The sequence below is a fragment of the Pelobates fuscus genome, chromosome 3 (genome assembly GCF_036172605.1).
Source record: "Pelobates fuscus isolate aPelFus1 chromosome 3, aPelFus1.pri, whole genome shotgun sequence".
NCBI classification, from domain to species: domain Eukaryota; kingdom Metazoa; phylum Chordata; class Amphibia; order Anura; family Pelobatidae; genus Pelobates; species Pelobates fuscus.
In genome coordinates, this window is record NC_086319.1 from 60996334 (window position 1) to 61014407 (window position 18074).

At 34.3% G+C, this 18074-nt stretch overlaps 1 protein-coding gene across 1 annotated transcript in view; it reads left to right on the forward strand.

The window, feature by feature from the left end:
* Nucleotides 1-18074, forward strand: part of KITLG (KIT ligand) — a 47216-nt gene that overhangs the window by 22295 nt on the left and 6847 nt on the right. The window contains exons 3-6 of the mRNA XM_063445159.1: nt 5997-6059; nt 11324-11485; nt 14985-15123; nt 15781-15852. Of these exons, the coding sequence (XP_063301229.1) occupies nt 5997-6059; nt 11324-11485; nt 14985-15123; nt 15781-15852 (436 nt within the window). The remainder of the gene's footprint in view (nt 1-5996; nt 6060-11323; nt 11486-14984; nt 15124-15780; nt 15853-18074) is intronic.

An 18074-nucleotide genomic window follows, 5' to 3' on the forward strand; every position in this document is an offset into this window, starting at 1 on the left:
AGTAGGAGCCCATGCCACTTGCATATCGGGCCGATCCAACCTACATATGGTTCGACCCCTCATATGCCTTATCGGCAATAACTGGCTCATACCCTCTCCCAAAGGGCAAGCTGTCTTTTATCGGTTTACTGTGTTTGCATCTTACTTTTTCTTTTTTCTTTTTTACCACCTATATTGCTGTGCCAGCACAGATACAGTTTGTATCCTCTACACAAGAAATTGCTTAATTCTTGTTTTTATCTGGCTGTGGTATTTGATTCATTGAGGCGGACATGTTAATCTTTTAGAGTATTAACTATACTCTGCCGTACTTATTATAGGAAAATGAATTAATTTCTCTGCTTGGATCCTTCTAGCTAAACAAATAAGTTATAGTTTTTAGCTATATGCTTTGATATTTGAGGTTAAATCTTTTAATCTACTGTAAGTAATCCAAATACTGCGGTCATGCAAAATGCAGAGGAGTGGAATTTGCTGAACAAAGAACGGGGCATGGTGGTATGTCCTAAAGGCCCAGCAGGCTTTACTGGCTGAAACAAACAGGAGCATCAAAGGAATACAATGTAAATATGTGTCAGCTACCTCCAGTCAATAAAAAAGGACATGAGGGCTATGTTGGGCTTTGAACATATTTCATGCCTGCCATTGACTTGTCCCTTATTCTACAATATGAAGTCTGAAATACATGCTATGTTTCCTTCAAATGCAATTATTCCACAATTTATATATTTGGAGGAAAATAACCAATTTATTTTTCAATTTCTTGTTTGCTATGTCTCTGCTTATCTATAGATGGTGGATGGATGGATAAGCAGGATGGATGGGTGGATGGATGGATAAGCAGATGAAAGGATGGATGGAAATATAAAATGTATTTGAAACTTTTTATATATAGAATTAATTTTAAATGTCGAATGGTGACAAATGGAAAAAACAGGTCAAAGTTCTTATTTCTAATGGCATGTAATCTATAATACTTCGATTTAGATATAAATATAAAAATATTAAAGGTATAGAACTTATTAAACAAAATTATATATTTGTCTTGATTCTTTGGTGTTCTTGAGCAATAGCATATTTTTGTAAATTAAAGAAATGTTTCAAGAAGAATGAAGTCAGAAAAGGAAGGAATTGGCATTTATCTGTAATGATAAACACACATTACATATGTCATACATACTACCTTGTTCTTAAAATTGAAAGCAGCTTTCTTAAAATATCTATTAGCGTAACAATAGTGAGGAATCTTGTGGCCAGATCTCAGCCACGTTCAGTTCAGTAGAAGAAGACAACACATTGAAAATGAACTGTGAAGAGAGAGCTAACGAGATTAAACAGCAATAGCTGGCCCCATTAAGTGTAAATTGACACATTTTGTTACACCAGTGTCGTACCACCTGACTTTGTCACGTGAATTTGTTCGGAAGTGGTCACCACAATACCCTGTAGGAAATCCCCCTACGTCGATAACATCAAAAGAGGACTTTCACCTACTTCTCTGCTATCCATGATCCCATTTTAGTACCTTGTAAATGTTAACACTTTGTTTGCTTTTATTATTTTGCGTTCATTTTTTACATACTTTTTGAGGTACCATCTATAATGCACTAAAACATCCAGGAGGTCAAAACCCAAACCACTTTATTAAGCTAAAGTTGTTTTGGTGCTTAGAGTATCCTTTTAATTATGTTTCTCTTGTTCACTTCTGTAGCAAGTTGTAGAATTTTCTAAGCCCATCTGGAAATTGCTGGTCCCGCTGTATTATTTTATTTATACATTATTTAAGTATTGATGGGCATAGACAGATTGCTGAGTTATGAACATTAATAAGTATATAATGTATTCTTTGAAATTAGGTTGGCTGTGTAAGTTAATAATTTAAAATGAGCCACAGGGTATTTTATGAAAATGCAAATGTACCACAGTGAAGCTGTATAACATCATATTACCAACATGTATTTACCCTAATGTGAACTTTTTGTTAACATTTATTGTAAATATCTCAAAAGCAATGTATATGACTTGCTTACATGACCCTGAATCCAAGTGGTGATTAAATAGCAAGTTGTGTCCAGTTACTGCTAAATTTACGCTAACATATCTAGAGTTAGAACAAGTTCTGTCCAGTTACTGCTGAATTTACGCTAACATATCTAGAGTTAGAACAGTCTTCCAGCTAAGTTAGCATAAAGATTGTCAAATATTGTGTTGTCATCTTGTTGTTCCTGTTAGCCAAACTTTTTCCCCCCCAAAAAAATGTACACAATTTGTCATGTTCACCTCCCGTAGATGCTCCAGTAAAATAATATCCTTACAAAAAATGTTTAAATCCATTTTAGCGCCATAAGAAAAGGCTATTTGACAAATATTTTTTACTAATATCATGTTCAATGCTAAGCATAAAATAGAATTTCTTGAAACTATAAGTCATTTTCTATTTCTTCAACAGCAAATTGGTAGAAATTCACACAATAAATATTTGCTCGCTTTTTTTTGTAATGAAAAAAAATCAAAGTGCAAAAATAAAAAATGGTGTGAAACAGAAAGAGGAGTTTTTGTGTATCTTAGTGTAAAATGTGGAATTATTTAGAGATCTGTAGCTTTCCTATCAGAGCTTTGAAACTAGTCTGGCTGATATGGACAGCAGCAGACAGACTGTCAGAAAGGGCTATCAGGTGATATATGGTTATTGAAATCGGCGAGTCTGTTAAAAGTATGTAAAATGGAATGAGGTGGGGATAAGTAGGTTACCAACTGGCAATTTAGAAAGATTCCAGATAGGAGATGATGAGTCCTCAGCAATTAAGTAATTACTTTACTTCACATGAATAACAGCAATAAAAAGTTTCATTGGAGGTCTATACAAAAATATGTTGCACTGCACGTGCTTATGGCTGCCTTTTTGGGACTCTTTAGTGTCAAAGGTAGTGACAAAAGTACAGTCTGCATAATATAGTAGCCCAGTGATAGCCAAGTCACATTGCTCGTGATCTATTTTTAAAAGTCTAAAAAGTTTGTCCAACTTTTAGAGAGAGGTTTGTTGACAAAACATCATTTCAGATAAGATCGAAATTATGTGCTTTATTCTCAAAAAAGCTGACTATAGCAAACAAATGAATGGCTATCATTATATATTGGTTCAGACCTTAGGAAATGAGAAGAACTCTTGCACACTTGGTATACTCTGTTTATTTTGGCATTTTATATATTGTGTGTGTGTATATATATTTAGTCTTTTAAGTCGGAGTACTATCCAGCATTTGGCAGATAAAGAAGGTTTAAACTGCTTGGGCTGACCCATTTTGAAATCCTATTATCTATGTTTGTTTTTTTAAACACTTGAAAAAACATACATTGTGTTGGTGGTTATTTACAGAAACCTTACGCAGTTCACTTCCTGGTGAAGGAGAAGTCATAGGGTAATGTATTGAGAACCATTTGTTTGCCTGCTCTCCTTGAAGCTTGGCAGTTTACCTGCTTCATTATAGCCCAGACATGTAGCACTCCATATACACATTCATAATAAATCTTCCATGGCCAAGATCCTAATCTTGAAACTTGGCTGTGTTTTATAACTGTCATGAATGAAGTGTGTTAAATAACTGTTGATTAAACAGCATCATTTCATGCTTGGTTGACAGTGAATGTTAAACATCAACGCTTTCTTAATCCATTACAAAATATCAACTGAATGTGCCAAATTTGTTCACGTAAAGGTCAAAAGCTTTTGAACAGAAATATTATTTATTTTAAATGAGGTCTATGTAAAATATGAGAGAACCTATCCCTACTTTAGGGATATGACAAGAAGCTGTATACATGTACCTTGGGTCAGACATTGTGTATATATTGACAGCCTCTGTGGTCTTTTCCCTACACTCCTTGCACAGAAGCTAGGAATATCACATAGACTGTCCGTTTTCAAATCTGTCTGACCCAAGGTGCGTGTCTATTGCTGGAGGATACTGTCATATACTAAAGGAAGGAATGAGATTTTACATTTTTAAAACATTTTTTACATATATTATATTTAACAAAGAATGCATTACTTTTCAAAATTTCATAAAATAGTTACTATATTAAAATAGCTTTGAGGTGACTTTGTCCTTTAACCCCTTAAGGACCAAACTTCTGGAATAAAAGGGAATCATGACATGTCACACATGTCATGTGTCCTTAAGGGGTTAAATGGAGAATTTATAGTTCCATGGTGCTGGTATCCCACACACGGCAAGGAAATTTAGATAGGACGATTATAGACCTCCCAGCATGGTTCTGGTCCCCTGAACATAGTGCAAGTCTATCTTATGATGCACTTTTTTTATGATTGTTGAGGACATTTGCCAGGTGTCACTAAAAGCGAGACACCAGGATACTTAGGTTGGACAGCGGGACAGGATGTGACTAGCGGAACGGTCCAGTCGAAATCAGGACTGTTGGAAGACATGACACTACCTTTAACCAAACAAATTGCAAAGGTTTTGTGGTTCAAAGATGGAACCTTGCTAGGAGATAGCTGAAATTGAGAGACATACATAAATATTTTTCTTTGTAAAAATTATTTCCTAATAAATCTACATACGAGTGTACATATATATATATGGATCCTGTGTATTGTTTATTATATATATATATATATATATATATATATATATATATATATATATATATATGTATATATATATGTATACTCATATTGAATTGAATTTCAATGGAAGTTAAGTACAGTATGTAGTTTGTAGTTTGTAACTTTTTTGTAGCGGCAGCAACGACCATAGTACACATCAGCCCCAATACATATAGTAAAAGCCAAAGAAAAAAGTTACCTGCGCTCTTCCCAAATCCCTATGCATATTTCAACAAATGTCTCACAACAGAATAGAGAAATTTTATTTGCAACAATATATTTTGATGTTGTACGTTCCTCCGTTATTTTTGCATTGCCAGTATTTTCCCAGAATGCTACAATAAAATTAATGAAATCTGATATACAGCTTAGCATCTTGTTATGAAGCTAATCCTTTTGGCAAATTAAATTGCAATGACACTGGGAACACAAACATTCATGGCTATAGGTATTGCAATTTATGGTTTCAATTTGTATTGTCCAGATTATTAGGCTGTTTCATGCCTTATGCAGTGCGGTGATATACCAAACATCCTTATTGTTGAGCACCAAGGCATATTTGTATGTACTTTTTTACTTAGTGACTACAGAATCTCTTCATCACTAATACTTTAAATATATATACTAAACTACGGTAAATAAGCAGTGTCACATTACTGTACTTGTATTGGTCACTTTCCCCAGTTCCCTTTCTTCTTGATCTGAAGAACAAACAAAAAGTCTTATTAGAGAGTAATATTTTTACGTTTTTGGTGGCAGAGGTGAGGTTAAAAAAAATCTGAGTAGGCCTGTCCTTTCCTGTCTGCAAGATCTAATATAGATTAGTATAACAGCATATTCTACTAAGCCAAAATATTACTTAAAGGGACACTACAGGAATCCAGACTACTTCATCTCAATGAAGTGGTCTGGGTGCCTTGTCTCCCCTGTTTGACCCTGTAAGTGAAAACATTGTCTTTCTGCAGAGTAAAAAAATAGCAGAGTAAGCACGGCATGAGGAATGTTATAAAAAACATTAAAGGCTCTCGGAATAATTTGTAATGGTAAATAGAGAAATGTTTCCAAATATGTGTATTTATCTAAATGAAATAATTGTGAAATGTAAAAGAAACTGCATCATGCCTCTCAAAGCCCATTCTAGATCCGATGACACACAATATTGTTATCTAGATAGAAAATTAAGTTGCTTTTCTAGAATTATAGAATGTTTTTTTTTTAAAAAAGCTTTGTCTTTTTAAATCTAATTCTGTGCACATTCCTGTATTTTGCACTTTGGTATAAATAGACTGGTGTAAATTGAAATTCTTTGTGACAAACTATTGACAACTTCTGTTATTTATATTTATATAAGTGCATTTTTTATTTACAGGTTGGAAATCTCCCAAAAGATTACAATATGGCGCTGAGATATGTTCCAGTAAATGAGAATCTGGTAAGAAATTGTGAAAGTCATCATATTTAATACTAAAAAATAATCGTACAACTTAGTCAGTAAAAACTAGGAATGAGAAGTGTTTTACTTCCTTACCCTATGTCCATTAACAAGTAAAAGGCAATGCGGGGGATTCTCACTGAAGAAACAATAGGAAGACTTGGGTGTGGAAATGGTAAGGAACGGAAAGAACTAGCAGGGATAATGCATTCACAAGATGGGAGAGGGAAGAGGGAAGGGTGGGAAAAAAGTCTTGAAAGGATGCAACATATAGGCAGGTGTGGTGAGTAAAGGAGTCTTTGATATATTGTTGAGCTGTTTAGTGGAATTCAGTGGATTTTTTTCAGGTTTTATCTGATGTTAATTTATTTTTATTTTTAATTTGTCTTCGATTATTTCATTTAAATCCCATTTACATACTAAATTTAAATGGAATAATTTAAGACTAATGAAAAATGTTGTCACAATCTAAATAAAATGTGTACACCATATGTTTTTAAGATGTTAGATTAGTGGAAGGACAATTTTGTTTTAATATTTCGAAACCATAATAAGAAGACAAAATAAACCATCGACTGTACACCTTAATAGCATTTTATGGCTGTTTTATGGTGTTTGACATTAAGCTCATAAATAAAAATTACTATTAGTGTTTCTCTGTGTTTAAACATATTGCATTATATAGTTATTTACCTGGATTCCAATTTGAAGCTGAGTTTCAACTATGTTTGAAGATTGTACTTTGTGCTTTGACTTCCCAAACAGTCACATTTTACACTTACATTGCTAACCTAAATCTTTTTAGGTTCACGTTTTATTTCTATCTTAGAGCAATACACTTTCTACTGTTTAGCTATCTTTTTCATATAGTGTATATGTATTATATATTTTATTTACATTCACATATAGTGCTTACTGGGTTGAAAAGGAAGAGAACTGGCTAGATGTAACACGTGACAATGGCTCATTACATTTTTTTTGTTTTAGAATATTGCTGATATATTTCACATCAGCATGCTGGCCAAGTTATTAAAAGATCAATTCTATTGTGATGTTTGGGGGCTTGCCAAATGATTTAAGGATTATCATTTCATACAAGACATTTTAGGTGACACGTAGCCTATTTCACCATACAGGGCAATGCTTTAAGATCCTTACCTGATGGTAAACAGATATTTGGCAAGAAATTATGTTGGAGATTTAGAAAGAGTCTAATTTATAATGAATTTAATGTGTGGTAAGATCGGTATTACCATAGCACACCCAGAAAACTGCTTTATTTAAATATATACCTAAATGGAACCAAAGCCAATTCACGGCAACAAATACATTCTAACTTGGGTCACTCAAGAGTCTAAAGATTCAGTATTCTGGGCTTTCACCTGGAAAATTGAACCCAGATATTAATTTGGTTCAAATTTAATTTAATTCACCAGAGTAGCGTATAGTTTTCATAATTTGTGTGCAACCTATTGTCATGCTAATTTGGAGCCTAATCCTGTTTTAGAAGAAAATAGGTACAAATTAACATTATGTTAGATACTTTAAAAATGAATCCCCAAATATTGTCATGCATTTAGTTGTTTGGTCAGTTCATTTAACTTATAAGGAAAGTCTTTGTCCAACTCACCAGGTCATCCAGTTAAAGTGAGTTTATCCTAATTGCAATTGTCTGTCAAGCTAAGTCAGTTCTCTTATGTAGTTTTTTTGTTTTTTTTGGAACTCATTTAAACAGTGCACCTGTATAAGTCACTTTTTGGAATTTTTTAAGCTTGCGGGTGAACATAGATAGGAATGCCATTGGATTCCTTTTAAATTGGCTTATTAAAAAAGTTGATTAACTGGTATGCCAGGCTGAATGGCTTAAGTAAATTTGGCCATGATTCATTACAAAAAGTCTTTTTTGAGGTGGAATAAGAGATTTTGGGAGAGATAAAAATGCTTAACTGTTTCAGGACTCGTTACTGATAGAATGGCAATATAATTAACTCTCACCCTAAAGGTGCTAAATGAACATCTAAAGGGAACATGTAGTCCTGAAAAATAAAAATCCTTTTTGAATTATATAGATTCCCTTCTATGATTGAGACCACTGGCCACCCCCTTTGCCGAAAAAAAAAGTTAGATATAACTCACCTCATTTCAAGCGCAGAGATTCCTCCGCTGTCGACACCTGCTCTTTGGGGATCTTGACCAATCCAATGCTTCTTATAGAGCGGTTTTGGATTGCATATATTCATAGATGGCCAAACGCTGTGTATGCATTTATCCAATCCTTTAAGCACAAATAAAAATGTGTTAACTGAACAAAATTTGTGAACAATGCAGATGCAGATGCTATAAATAAACTTAGAATAATAAGAAATATTCAACTTCCTAAAGTCAAGGCATTGCTTTTCAATCCCATTGTAGTGAAGGTGTGGCATGGGGAAATACAGTTTGCCAGAAAATCAATTGTATTGTCAGTGGAAGTAGAAAGGGGAAAAAAAAACAAATTTTTTTTCTTCAGTACAATTTATTGAAAAAGTATTTTGAACAAAAGATTGGACAATAAAAAAAAATCTTTAAACCATTAGGGGGTTAAACTCTTAACTCCATATCTGATTGATTTATAATCTGAATGGCAAAACTGAGGCTGAAAAATAGCCAAACCGTAATTGTTATATTTATCCAAAATAGCTATTTTTCCTTAATTTCAGTGCACTAAATTTGGCAGTTTAGCCAGTAAACCCCAGCAGTCTTACTGCATGGTTATTAAACAATGTGTATGTAAAATAAAAATAAATGTTCCTTTTTCATGCATTCTGTAGATATTGATTTTTTTTTTTCTGCAGAACTTTCAATCCTTTCTAATTTTTTCTTGTAAAATGATTGGATTTAACAGGAATCATTGGCATTAAAATACATTTATTAACCACTTCACTACCAGCAATGTGTATACATGCCATTGGTTTTGTTTATGCTCTATACTATTTACATTGTTTATACTGTGTTTGTGAAGTGCTTGCACATTGCACATAAAGCAAATTTGTAATGGACTAAATGGGACGTGCTGCAAATCATGTAGACTGGTGCTGTGGGCAAACTACACCTGAAAACAAAGTGTGGAACTAACAGTGTAATTTGAAGGAATTCGAAAAAACATTTGTACCAGGAGCAAATGTCACATAATTAACACAGGGTTTAACTTGCTTTTTGTCAAAACCACTTTTTCTAATTGCTCGGCATTCATTTTTTACATTCATTTAGTGTGACAGTATGCTGAAGGCACCTTAAAAATATGCACACAGCAAAACAGTGATAAACTGTAACTGCTTACTTAGTAATGGAATTTAAAAGAATATTGAACATTCCAATTCAAGAAATATTGAATTGTTCTTCCCTGTGAAAGGTATACTAACTTTTTAAGCTTTAATATAACCATTTCGAAAGTAAACAGCTAGTCAATAAACTGCAAGACAGCATGTTTCACTCCCATATCTTACACCATGCACAATGTTTGTGGAGGGAGTGAAAAAATATAAAGGTGCATCCAGACCTTCAACTAATCAGTGAGGCAGACAATATTCCGATCCCACAGAGCCCTAGGAAGGTTGCCATTTTGGCACCTCATCTTTCACATATGGATGGGGAATAAGGCCAAGCAAATTCATGGTTCCAGAGCCCCTGTCCTAGCCTGGGCCCTATGGGTCTGTCTATGGTTAATCCTGCTCTGCAGGGAGGGGCAGCAAAGATCCTCCCTGTTCACACACACCATGTGCAGTGTGGTGTAGTTTACCATTAATTAGCTCATTTCCACATCTTGTGCAATTGGATATTAATAACATGTGTGTGTATGGTGCCCAAACACCACTTTTAAACAATTGGCAGCCATGAGCTTCTTTGCTCATACCCAGTGAGCTTCATAGTGACAGTTATGTTTTATAGAGCACCTGCGCACCATTTTCCCCGCAATTACCCCCTCATCTGTGAAATAAGATGCGGGCGTGTTGCTTAGTATGCCGGGGGGTGGGAGCACCTCTTAACCCTTAATTTGTCCCTAGCTTTTGTTGCTTAACAGTCAGTGTCAATACGTTCCCCAGCCATGGACACAAACCATGCCCATAACACCCCAATATAGAGTGCCAGGATAATTACCAATTTCTATTTCGAATAAAGAATCCACTGCTTTTCATAGAGATGCCTTGTACGTACACCAAGTACTCTGTGTTGGCATGGTGACACTGGACGTATAGATCCACTTATTAAATCTCTTGTATTACGCAGCTCCTAGTGACTGTCTGAATGACAGCAGTTTGTAGACACGTGAACTGCAATACATAAACAGTGCTGTTTCTCAGTGGAATTACTGCATGGGCTGCATCTATACCCACTAAACCACTTCATTAAGATGAAGTGATTTTTGTGCAAAAATATTACAATGTGATTTAAATTGTGTTTGTTCAAGGATTATCCAATTCATTTGTGCATCTGTGTAATGTCTGTGGTCATGTTTTGTTTGGTTTTGTTTGTTACATATGAAATGTGCCATCCAGATGCCTAGGTAGGTTCCACAATGTAGATACTACCAGATATTAGAGTATCTGTCTTTTAGCTGTGGTAGTATTGACTTACTGTAGGGAACAATGCAAACAATATTATCTAAGTGACATTCACACTTTAAGCGCCATGTGCATTTCATCTCCTTGAAGTTGTTCTGGTGACTTGGGTACCCTGGCATCATCAAGAGATGAAGTGGTCTGGGTGTTGGATTTTAGAAAGTTGTGTTTCTGTATTTATTTCCCCATTCTATTAGTAATGCTAAATATTAGTTGCTTTCTTTGGTTTTTCTTTTTAAGATATTTGGCAGATGTTAGAAAACAAAGGCCTGAGATTTTTTTTTTTTTTTTACTCCTTATGACTCTCCAAAGATTTCTTTTCACTAGTTTTACTATACACAGTATTTTTAGTCATGCAAAATATCCACTTTCCGGTCAAAAATTCAATAATGTTCTATGGGAAAACAATGAACATCTGTGTAAAAATTTAAAAAAAGCCAGATGGCAATTGTGTCGAGATGTAATTTGGTTTTTGTTACATAAAGCATTAAGTCATTTTGGTGTATAAAATAGTTCCTTATTATCTGCCTCTTGTGAATGTTTTGTGTTAAATCAGTCAGTCATTTATAAGTCACATGACAGTGTGTGTTTCTGAAAAACTGCTAAGCATAATGGGTAATTCTGTTTCTGTATTTTTTTTTTAAATTTATGTTTGTTTCATTTCAGCCCAAACACTGCTGGTTATACGTGATGCTATATGAAGTGACTATCCGTCTTGATGATCTTTCCGACAAATTTTCCACTTCGTCACAAAATTATTTAATCTTAAATAATCTTGCACTGATAATGCAAGGCATTCGGGATTGTGTTCAACTTAGTGAACAAATGGTAATGTATTTTATAACTGTAATTCTATAATTAAGCATGTGGGAAACTGCCTGAGACTTTAGACTTGATTGCAACTACAGATGAAGACACCTGTGTTTCTTGCAACCGTAGCAGTCCGCAGAATGTTTTCAGTAGAATATCACAGCATTTCCATTTTGTAGGTGACAGGTTCATATTCAAAACACAAAAGTGCAATTTATACATTCCCATAAAAAAATCAACATCAAATATAATGGCATTTAATAATGACCATCATTATTAAATGCCATAATGATAATGACCATCATTATTAAATGCCATTACATTTGATGTTGATTTTTTATGGCAATATTTATTTGCATGCATCCCGCTTTATTGTTCTATATGCTGCTTGAGATATATTCCTTTACAGCTTAATGTTGCAAGTTGTTTTATAATTGGCATGGAAAACCGGAGATATGATGGAACTGAATCAGTGAATTATTTTGATTTTTGATGAATGTGATCTTTGGCAGTGAAGAGGGGATCTATTCTCAATGGTCCATGCTTTTAATGGAGAGTTTGTTGAACAACGTGTTTGTTTAGTGTGGATGTATGTATGTGAAGAAATAGAACTTTGACACCCATATATAAAACACATTCATGACCTCTAAAACAGATTTTATTGACTCAGTTCCATATAAACCACAAAACATACACAATGTGACAAAACACAAAGTAAACTACACCCTTATAGTGCATACAAAGAAAATATACTTATGAACAGAATTGTTTGAGGTTATTAAGTGTAGAGCCTGAAACAATAAAAAGTACAACTCATAGTGTATACTGTAAAAGCATCCAGATATAAGCAAAATTATTGGTTGCACTCACGTATTGCAGAGCCGTACAAGGCTCTGTATAATACGCCCAAAGGTGCCTAGAAAGGCAAAAGAAAACCACTAGTAGAGTGGTCTCATCTAAAGCATGAAATGTTCTTCATCTGAGATGACTATTTTATATTGCCTTTAAAGATGTTTGTGCGTATGGATGTATGTTGATTTACCCTTTGTGTGTAATGTAATGGATATAGTTTTAGTAATTCCACAGTACTCAGTACTTTTTTTCATTGGGTGTATATTGAAAAACAGCTTCAAAAGCTGCAGATCTCTTGTCTGAAGCTTTTGCAAGCCATTCCCTTCTTATTCCCGAGTCCACACTTTGTGTGGCTGTCTAAGCACAGACTTCCCAGAGCAGCTCAATGAGAAGTCTATGCACAGCAGAGGCTCTGAACAATTGCTGCCTTTTGAGTTTAGCTCCATTGAGCTAACCAAACCAGGATGTAACAGGACCTGTTGTCACTCTTCACGCATAAAGGACTTCGCAAGCTAAAGACTTTAGGTGTCTTGAGTGTCACATTAAGATAGCAGTTAAGTTAGTTTTTAATTTCTTTGAGTTAAAAAGACAAAGTATGTAGAGACATCATTGTAGTGAAAAGTCATATAGACTCCACACAACACTAAGCATGACCACGCAGACTACAATACCTATGATGAAAAACAAGACTTAAGAAATGAGATCACGTTCTTCCTTTAGTGTTGAGAAAAGAAAGAAAGGGAAACATTGTAGCAACCTGTGCTAAAGACAAATCTTAACAAAGGCTGAATTCAATGTCATTATTTACAGCGCAGATTTATTCAATTAATTATGAAAATGGTAACATCAGTAACCAATGACCTAGAGGTAAGAAGTAGTCATAGGAATAAACCTAATATTTAGGGTAAACTTCACCAGTGTCTTGGAATGTAAGACTTGGCAAAAAATAGTATTTTCTTTACAGCAAACTAAAGGCCCCCCACCAAGTACTAAACGCTGCTGCAGGCCAAGACTTAATTGTTGGAATAAGCAGAGCATTCTTTGTTGCGTGAGGAGTTAAGTGAAGAAACTTAACGCAGTAGCAACAACTTGGCCTCTTATGACCCTTGCTGTGTTACGTGCAGCAAATCCTTTATTGCCATCAATTTTTTTTTCACACATTTTTGAGTATTGCAAAATATATTTTAAATTATTTTAAACATTATAACGTTATTAATACTATTACTATTCTGTTTTACATTATACAGTTATGTCATGATCAGTTGATGCAGCATAGGTCTTAGGTTAGTTGATCACTTTTTTTCTCATACAAAGCCTATTATCCATAGCCAGCGAGTTATAAATTAAGAGCTCAAGCTATACCACAGATAGAAAGCAAAACTCTATCTAAGTTTATGCATTGTTGCAAGATAAAATTATTAGCCTGAGCAGGGGATTAAAAAATGGTTTAAGCCTAAATGGAAGGACAGTGCCAGAGTACTAAAAACGCTATAACCATTTACATAGTTACATAGCTCAAAAGAGACTTGTGTCCATCAAGTTCAGCCTTCCTCACATATCTTTTTGCTGTTGATCCAAAAGAAGGCAAAAAAACCTAGTCTGAAGTGCTTCCAATTTTGCAACAAACTAGGAAAAAAATTCCTTCTTGACCCCAAAATGGCAGTCAGATATCTCATTGGATCAAGCAGCTATTACCCCACTAATTAGAAATTATATCCCTGTATGTTATGTTTTTGCAGTTTAAACATCTGTATGGACTCTGATAAAACCACCTCTTCAGGCAGAGAATTCCACATCCTTATAGTTCTAACTCTAAAAAAAACCTTTTCTTTACCTTAGATTAAATCTCCTTTTTAATGTGATGAGGTGGTTATAGTGCCTGGAGTATCACTTTAATTGTGCCAAGATTAAGCCATTAACATTCCTGGGAATTTTTTGGGTCAATACCTAGAGAAAGTCTTTTGCTTCCCTTCTAAACATTAAATAGTTCATGGCAAAAGAAGATGGTCAACACACACTAACATATTCCTGAAGATATACAGAAAAGGGAGGGGAGTGGGTGACTCTAAATTCCATATCCCTTGCTACGCCTGGTTAAGACAAATTTAGTCTAGAATTGTCAGACCAAGAGCCTCTGAGCCAAACCTGGCAATGTTTAAAACATATAAATAACAAATTTCTTTCGAGCACGGTCCTCATCAACCTATTGTTCCTGTAACATTTTGTAATTGTCTAATTTATTGTTAATTTCATCCTTTATAGTATTGTAAAGGAATATGTTGGCGCTATATAAATGATAACAATAATGATAACATAAGCAAGTGGGAGGAGTTCCAGAAAAGTAGTCTATGCTATATGTGGAACTACAGTAATTTGGATAGATTAATGAAAGGGAAAACAGATGTCAAAACATACTATATATGACTATTGCGTAATAGTCGGGTACCATAAAAGTTTTTTTCCCCTTTGTAAAACAAAAATAGAAAGACATATTTTATTATTACCTCTAGTATTGCCATTTTTTTTTATATAGTTGAAAATTTATTCAACGTAAAGTAATATTGGCAAAGTGTGACTTGACAAATGATTGTGGTGTTCAGTGCTCACCTTATCTTTTACTTATATCTTTTACTTATTCTTGGCTATTTTGTGTTCCATTTCACAGGAATTTGTAGAAGAATATTCTCGACAGGAAGAAAATTTCTATCCAGAGAATTTCTTCCGTTTTGTCACCAAAACAATTGAAGTATTCACAGAAATCAACAACACAGATTATGACAGGACATGTGTTCTGCCTACTTTGAGTAAGTTCAACGATGAGAAAATATAGTACAGTGTTTCTCAACATGGAGTCCATTAACCGGCAAAAATGTCTTTGTCTTTTTGATTGTTTCCTCTTGGTTGGAAACTCATTTGAACAAGCATTCTCATCTTGTGTTTATGTCTACCTTACCTTGTTTGCTGGTGCACCATAAATAAAAGTATTAATTATCACAATTGTTACCCCAAGTGGAGCAAACTCTCCTTTTGGCCCAATGAGGGCTGAGAGATAGAAGTGAATTCCACCGAGAAATAACTGCATTAATAGATATAACTCTGTTCTCAGTAACCATGTCGATTAAAATACTGTACTCGTTAAACTAAGCTACATACAAAGCTATGTAAAAAAATGTGATCCTCTGCATTTTTGTTATGTTAACACCGTGATAATTGCACTTGTTGAAATATGAAAAATAATTGTCAAAATATCTGGTAAACTATACTATATACAACAGTTATGTAAACAAATGTGCTATTTTGCTACTTTTTTAAAACCGTATATGTTTCACTGGTTGAAAAAAAATAAATAAAAAAACTTAAAAAAAAAAAAAAAAGATGCAATATCATTATGAGTTGTCATTGAACAACAATACTGTGTTACGTAGATGAAATATTTACATATGTTTTTCTATTGTATTTAGATTATTCAAGTCATAGAACAAATCCAGAACTGGCTTATGTCCCAAGCACTCTGAAAAATAGCAGCAGAATTAGTAAGTCAACTTCATAACACTCTTAATACACGGTTACATTTAAAAAGTTTCTAGGGATTTTACAAGAACCCTGACTTTATATAAAACTATATCTCATCAAAGCACCTTTTAGCTGAATCTTTTTGAAAATATTCAGATTACAATTTTTGGGGGGCACGTCACATTAGCAGGTCTGAATTTCTGCTCAGGCTTGTTTACATTTTATGGAAAGAACAATGTGATCTATGCTTGATAAAGACCTCACTGAAGGTCTAAACGTTGCTGTTTATGTTCTGATTCTCCAAATACACCTTCTAGTTTCGTACTTTAGGTGCCTGGATCACATTGTTCTTTATATTTATGTATGGGGTTTGCAAGCCTCAGGTCCAGTTTTGCACCTGGTCTATTACAGAGAGATGAGTTTGGTTTCTATCCTTCTTGGTAATGTGTACATTGAAATATTTTTGTTTGGTCCTGAACGTACGTAAACAGTTGTATCTAGTTACAATGTTATCAGATTTTGCAATGGAGTATAGTTTAATTTATATTCATTATTTTAATCTTTCATATGCAAAGCATGTCAATAGAATATATTCTGGGCAATGTCAATTTGCTTTATCTCTCTTAGCATCTAGAACCTTGATGTCTAGCTTCCAAACACGCAATTTTAATTAAAGAGAAATGATGTCAAGAAAATGCATATTTTTTTAAATGCATAGAGTATCATTGCAAATAAAATACAATATTTAGGGCTGCAATAGTTACATAATTGTAATGTCACTGTAAGCAGGAGATTAAAACGATATGACTCCTCATCGTTTCTTATACACATTTTTAATTGGCAACTCATTTTTTCCACTGATTTTAAATTATGATTAAAATTTGTATGTTTCAAATGTTAATGAACAAACATTCTTCAGGCCTATATACACTTCACACATGTCATGCTACTGAAAGAAAAATTAGTTTGAATTCATAATGTTATTCTTACTTAATCTGAAAATTCCAAGGCTTTGTTTTGCACATTGCTTAACATAATACCTGCCGCCGTATGAAAAGAATCTAAGTGTCCCTCCAAAACATTTGAATTTAATGATATTTATACTAAGAATATTAATGTTAAACAGTTCAATATGCTGTGTTCTACATCTCTCCCACTTCCTTCAAATATTTACATTCTTTAACATATTCCTATAGTACACATATACCATTGCTACTGAAAATAGAGACACATTAATACCTCAAAACATGCTGCCATTCTTTTTAATGTACTTTTTAAAATATTTATTCAATCATGCAAACTGTAAGGTGGGTGATGTGGTGTCAGAATTTTTTTTAACAGTTTGCATCAATGTGTGACGCTTTAAATCATAGGAGCTCCTGCATTGTTCTCTAATTTTACTCCTAAATAATATATGTTTGGCCTTTTCTTATAATACAGAACTGTACTAATTTTGCAGATGACATCCAACAAATAGAGTTTTTTGATGACTTAACAACCTGCTTGCTTAACCAAGGCCAAAACAGCCAAATTGGGGAAAAAAAATATCTCTAATTTAGCTAGTCTTGATTACAATTTTTATTTTTGACTCGTCTGTTCTGGTTAAAATATTGCAAGTTGGTTCCTCCAAATTCAATGCAATGTGGGTCTTAGCTGTGCTTCTACTGAACTACATTGCAATGTCAGTTGTTAAGTATTTAAAAGGATACTATAGTGCCAGGAATGCTGTATTCCTGGCACTATAGCCCCTCTGCCTCCCTCACCCTGGTGAATAAAGGGTTAAAAACCCTTTATTTACTAACCTGATCCCAGGTCCCTTGGCGTCATGTAACGGCTCTGCCTTCTCCTCCATCCTGCGACGAGCGGCACTGATGCACCTGCGCGGCAAATGTCATTCAGGCATTAGACCTTCCCCATAAGAAAGCATTGAATCAATGCTTTCCTATAGGGGGATATCTGATGCTGGATGTCCTCATGCAGAGCGTGAGGATGTCCAGCGTCATATACCGCCGGCCCATTTGAAAGCAGGAATCCAAAGTTCTGTTTGAATGCAGGAAGTGTCTTCACTGGCTGTCTGTTGCAGTTTCTCTGGAATGTTTTACATTGTAGCACTAAGGGCAAAAGGGACATTGCACCCAGACCACTTCAATGAGCTGAAGTTTCCCTTTAATATACATGTAAGAGAAAACAGAGAATTAATTTTTAAGATAAATATTTTTTTTAATTTTTTTTTTGGTGTTTA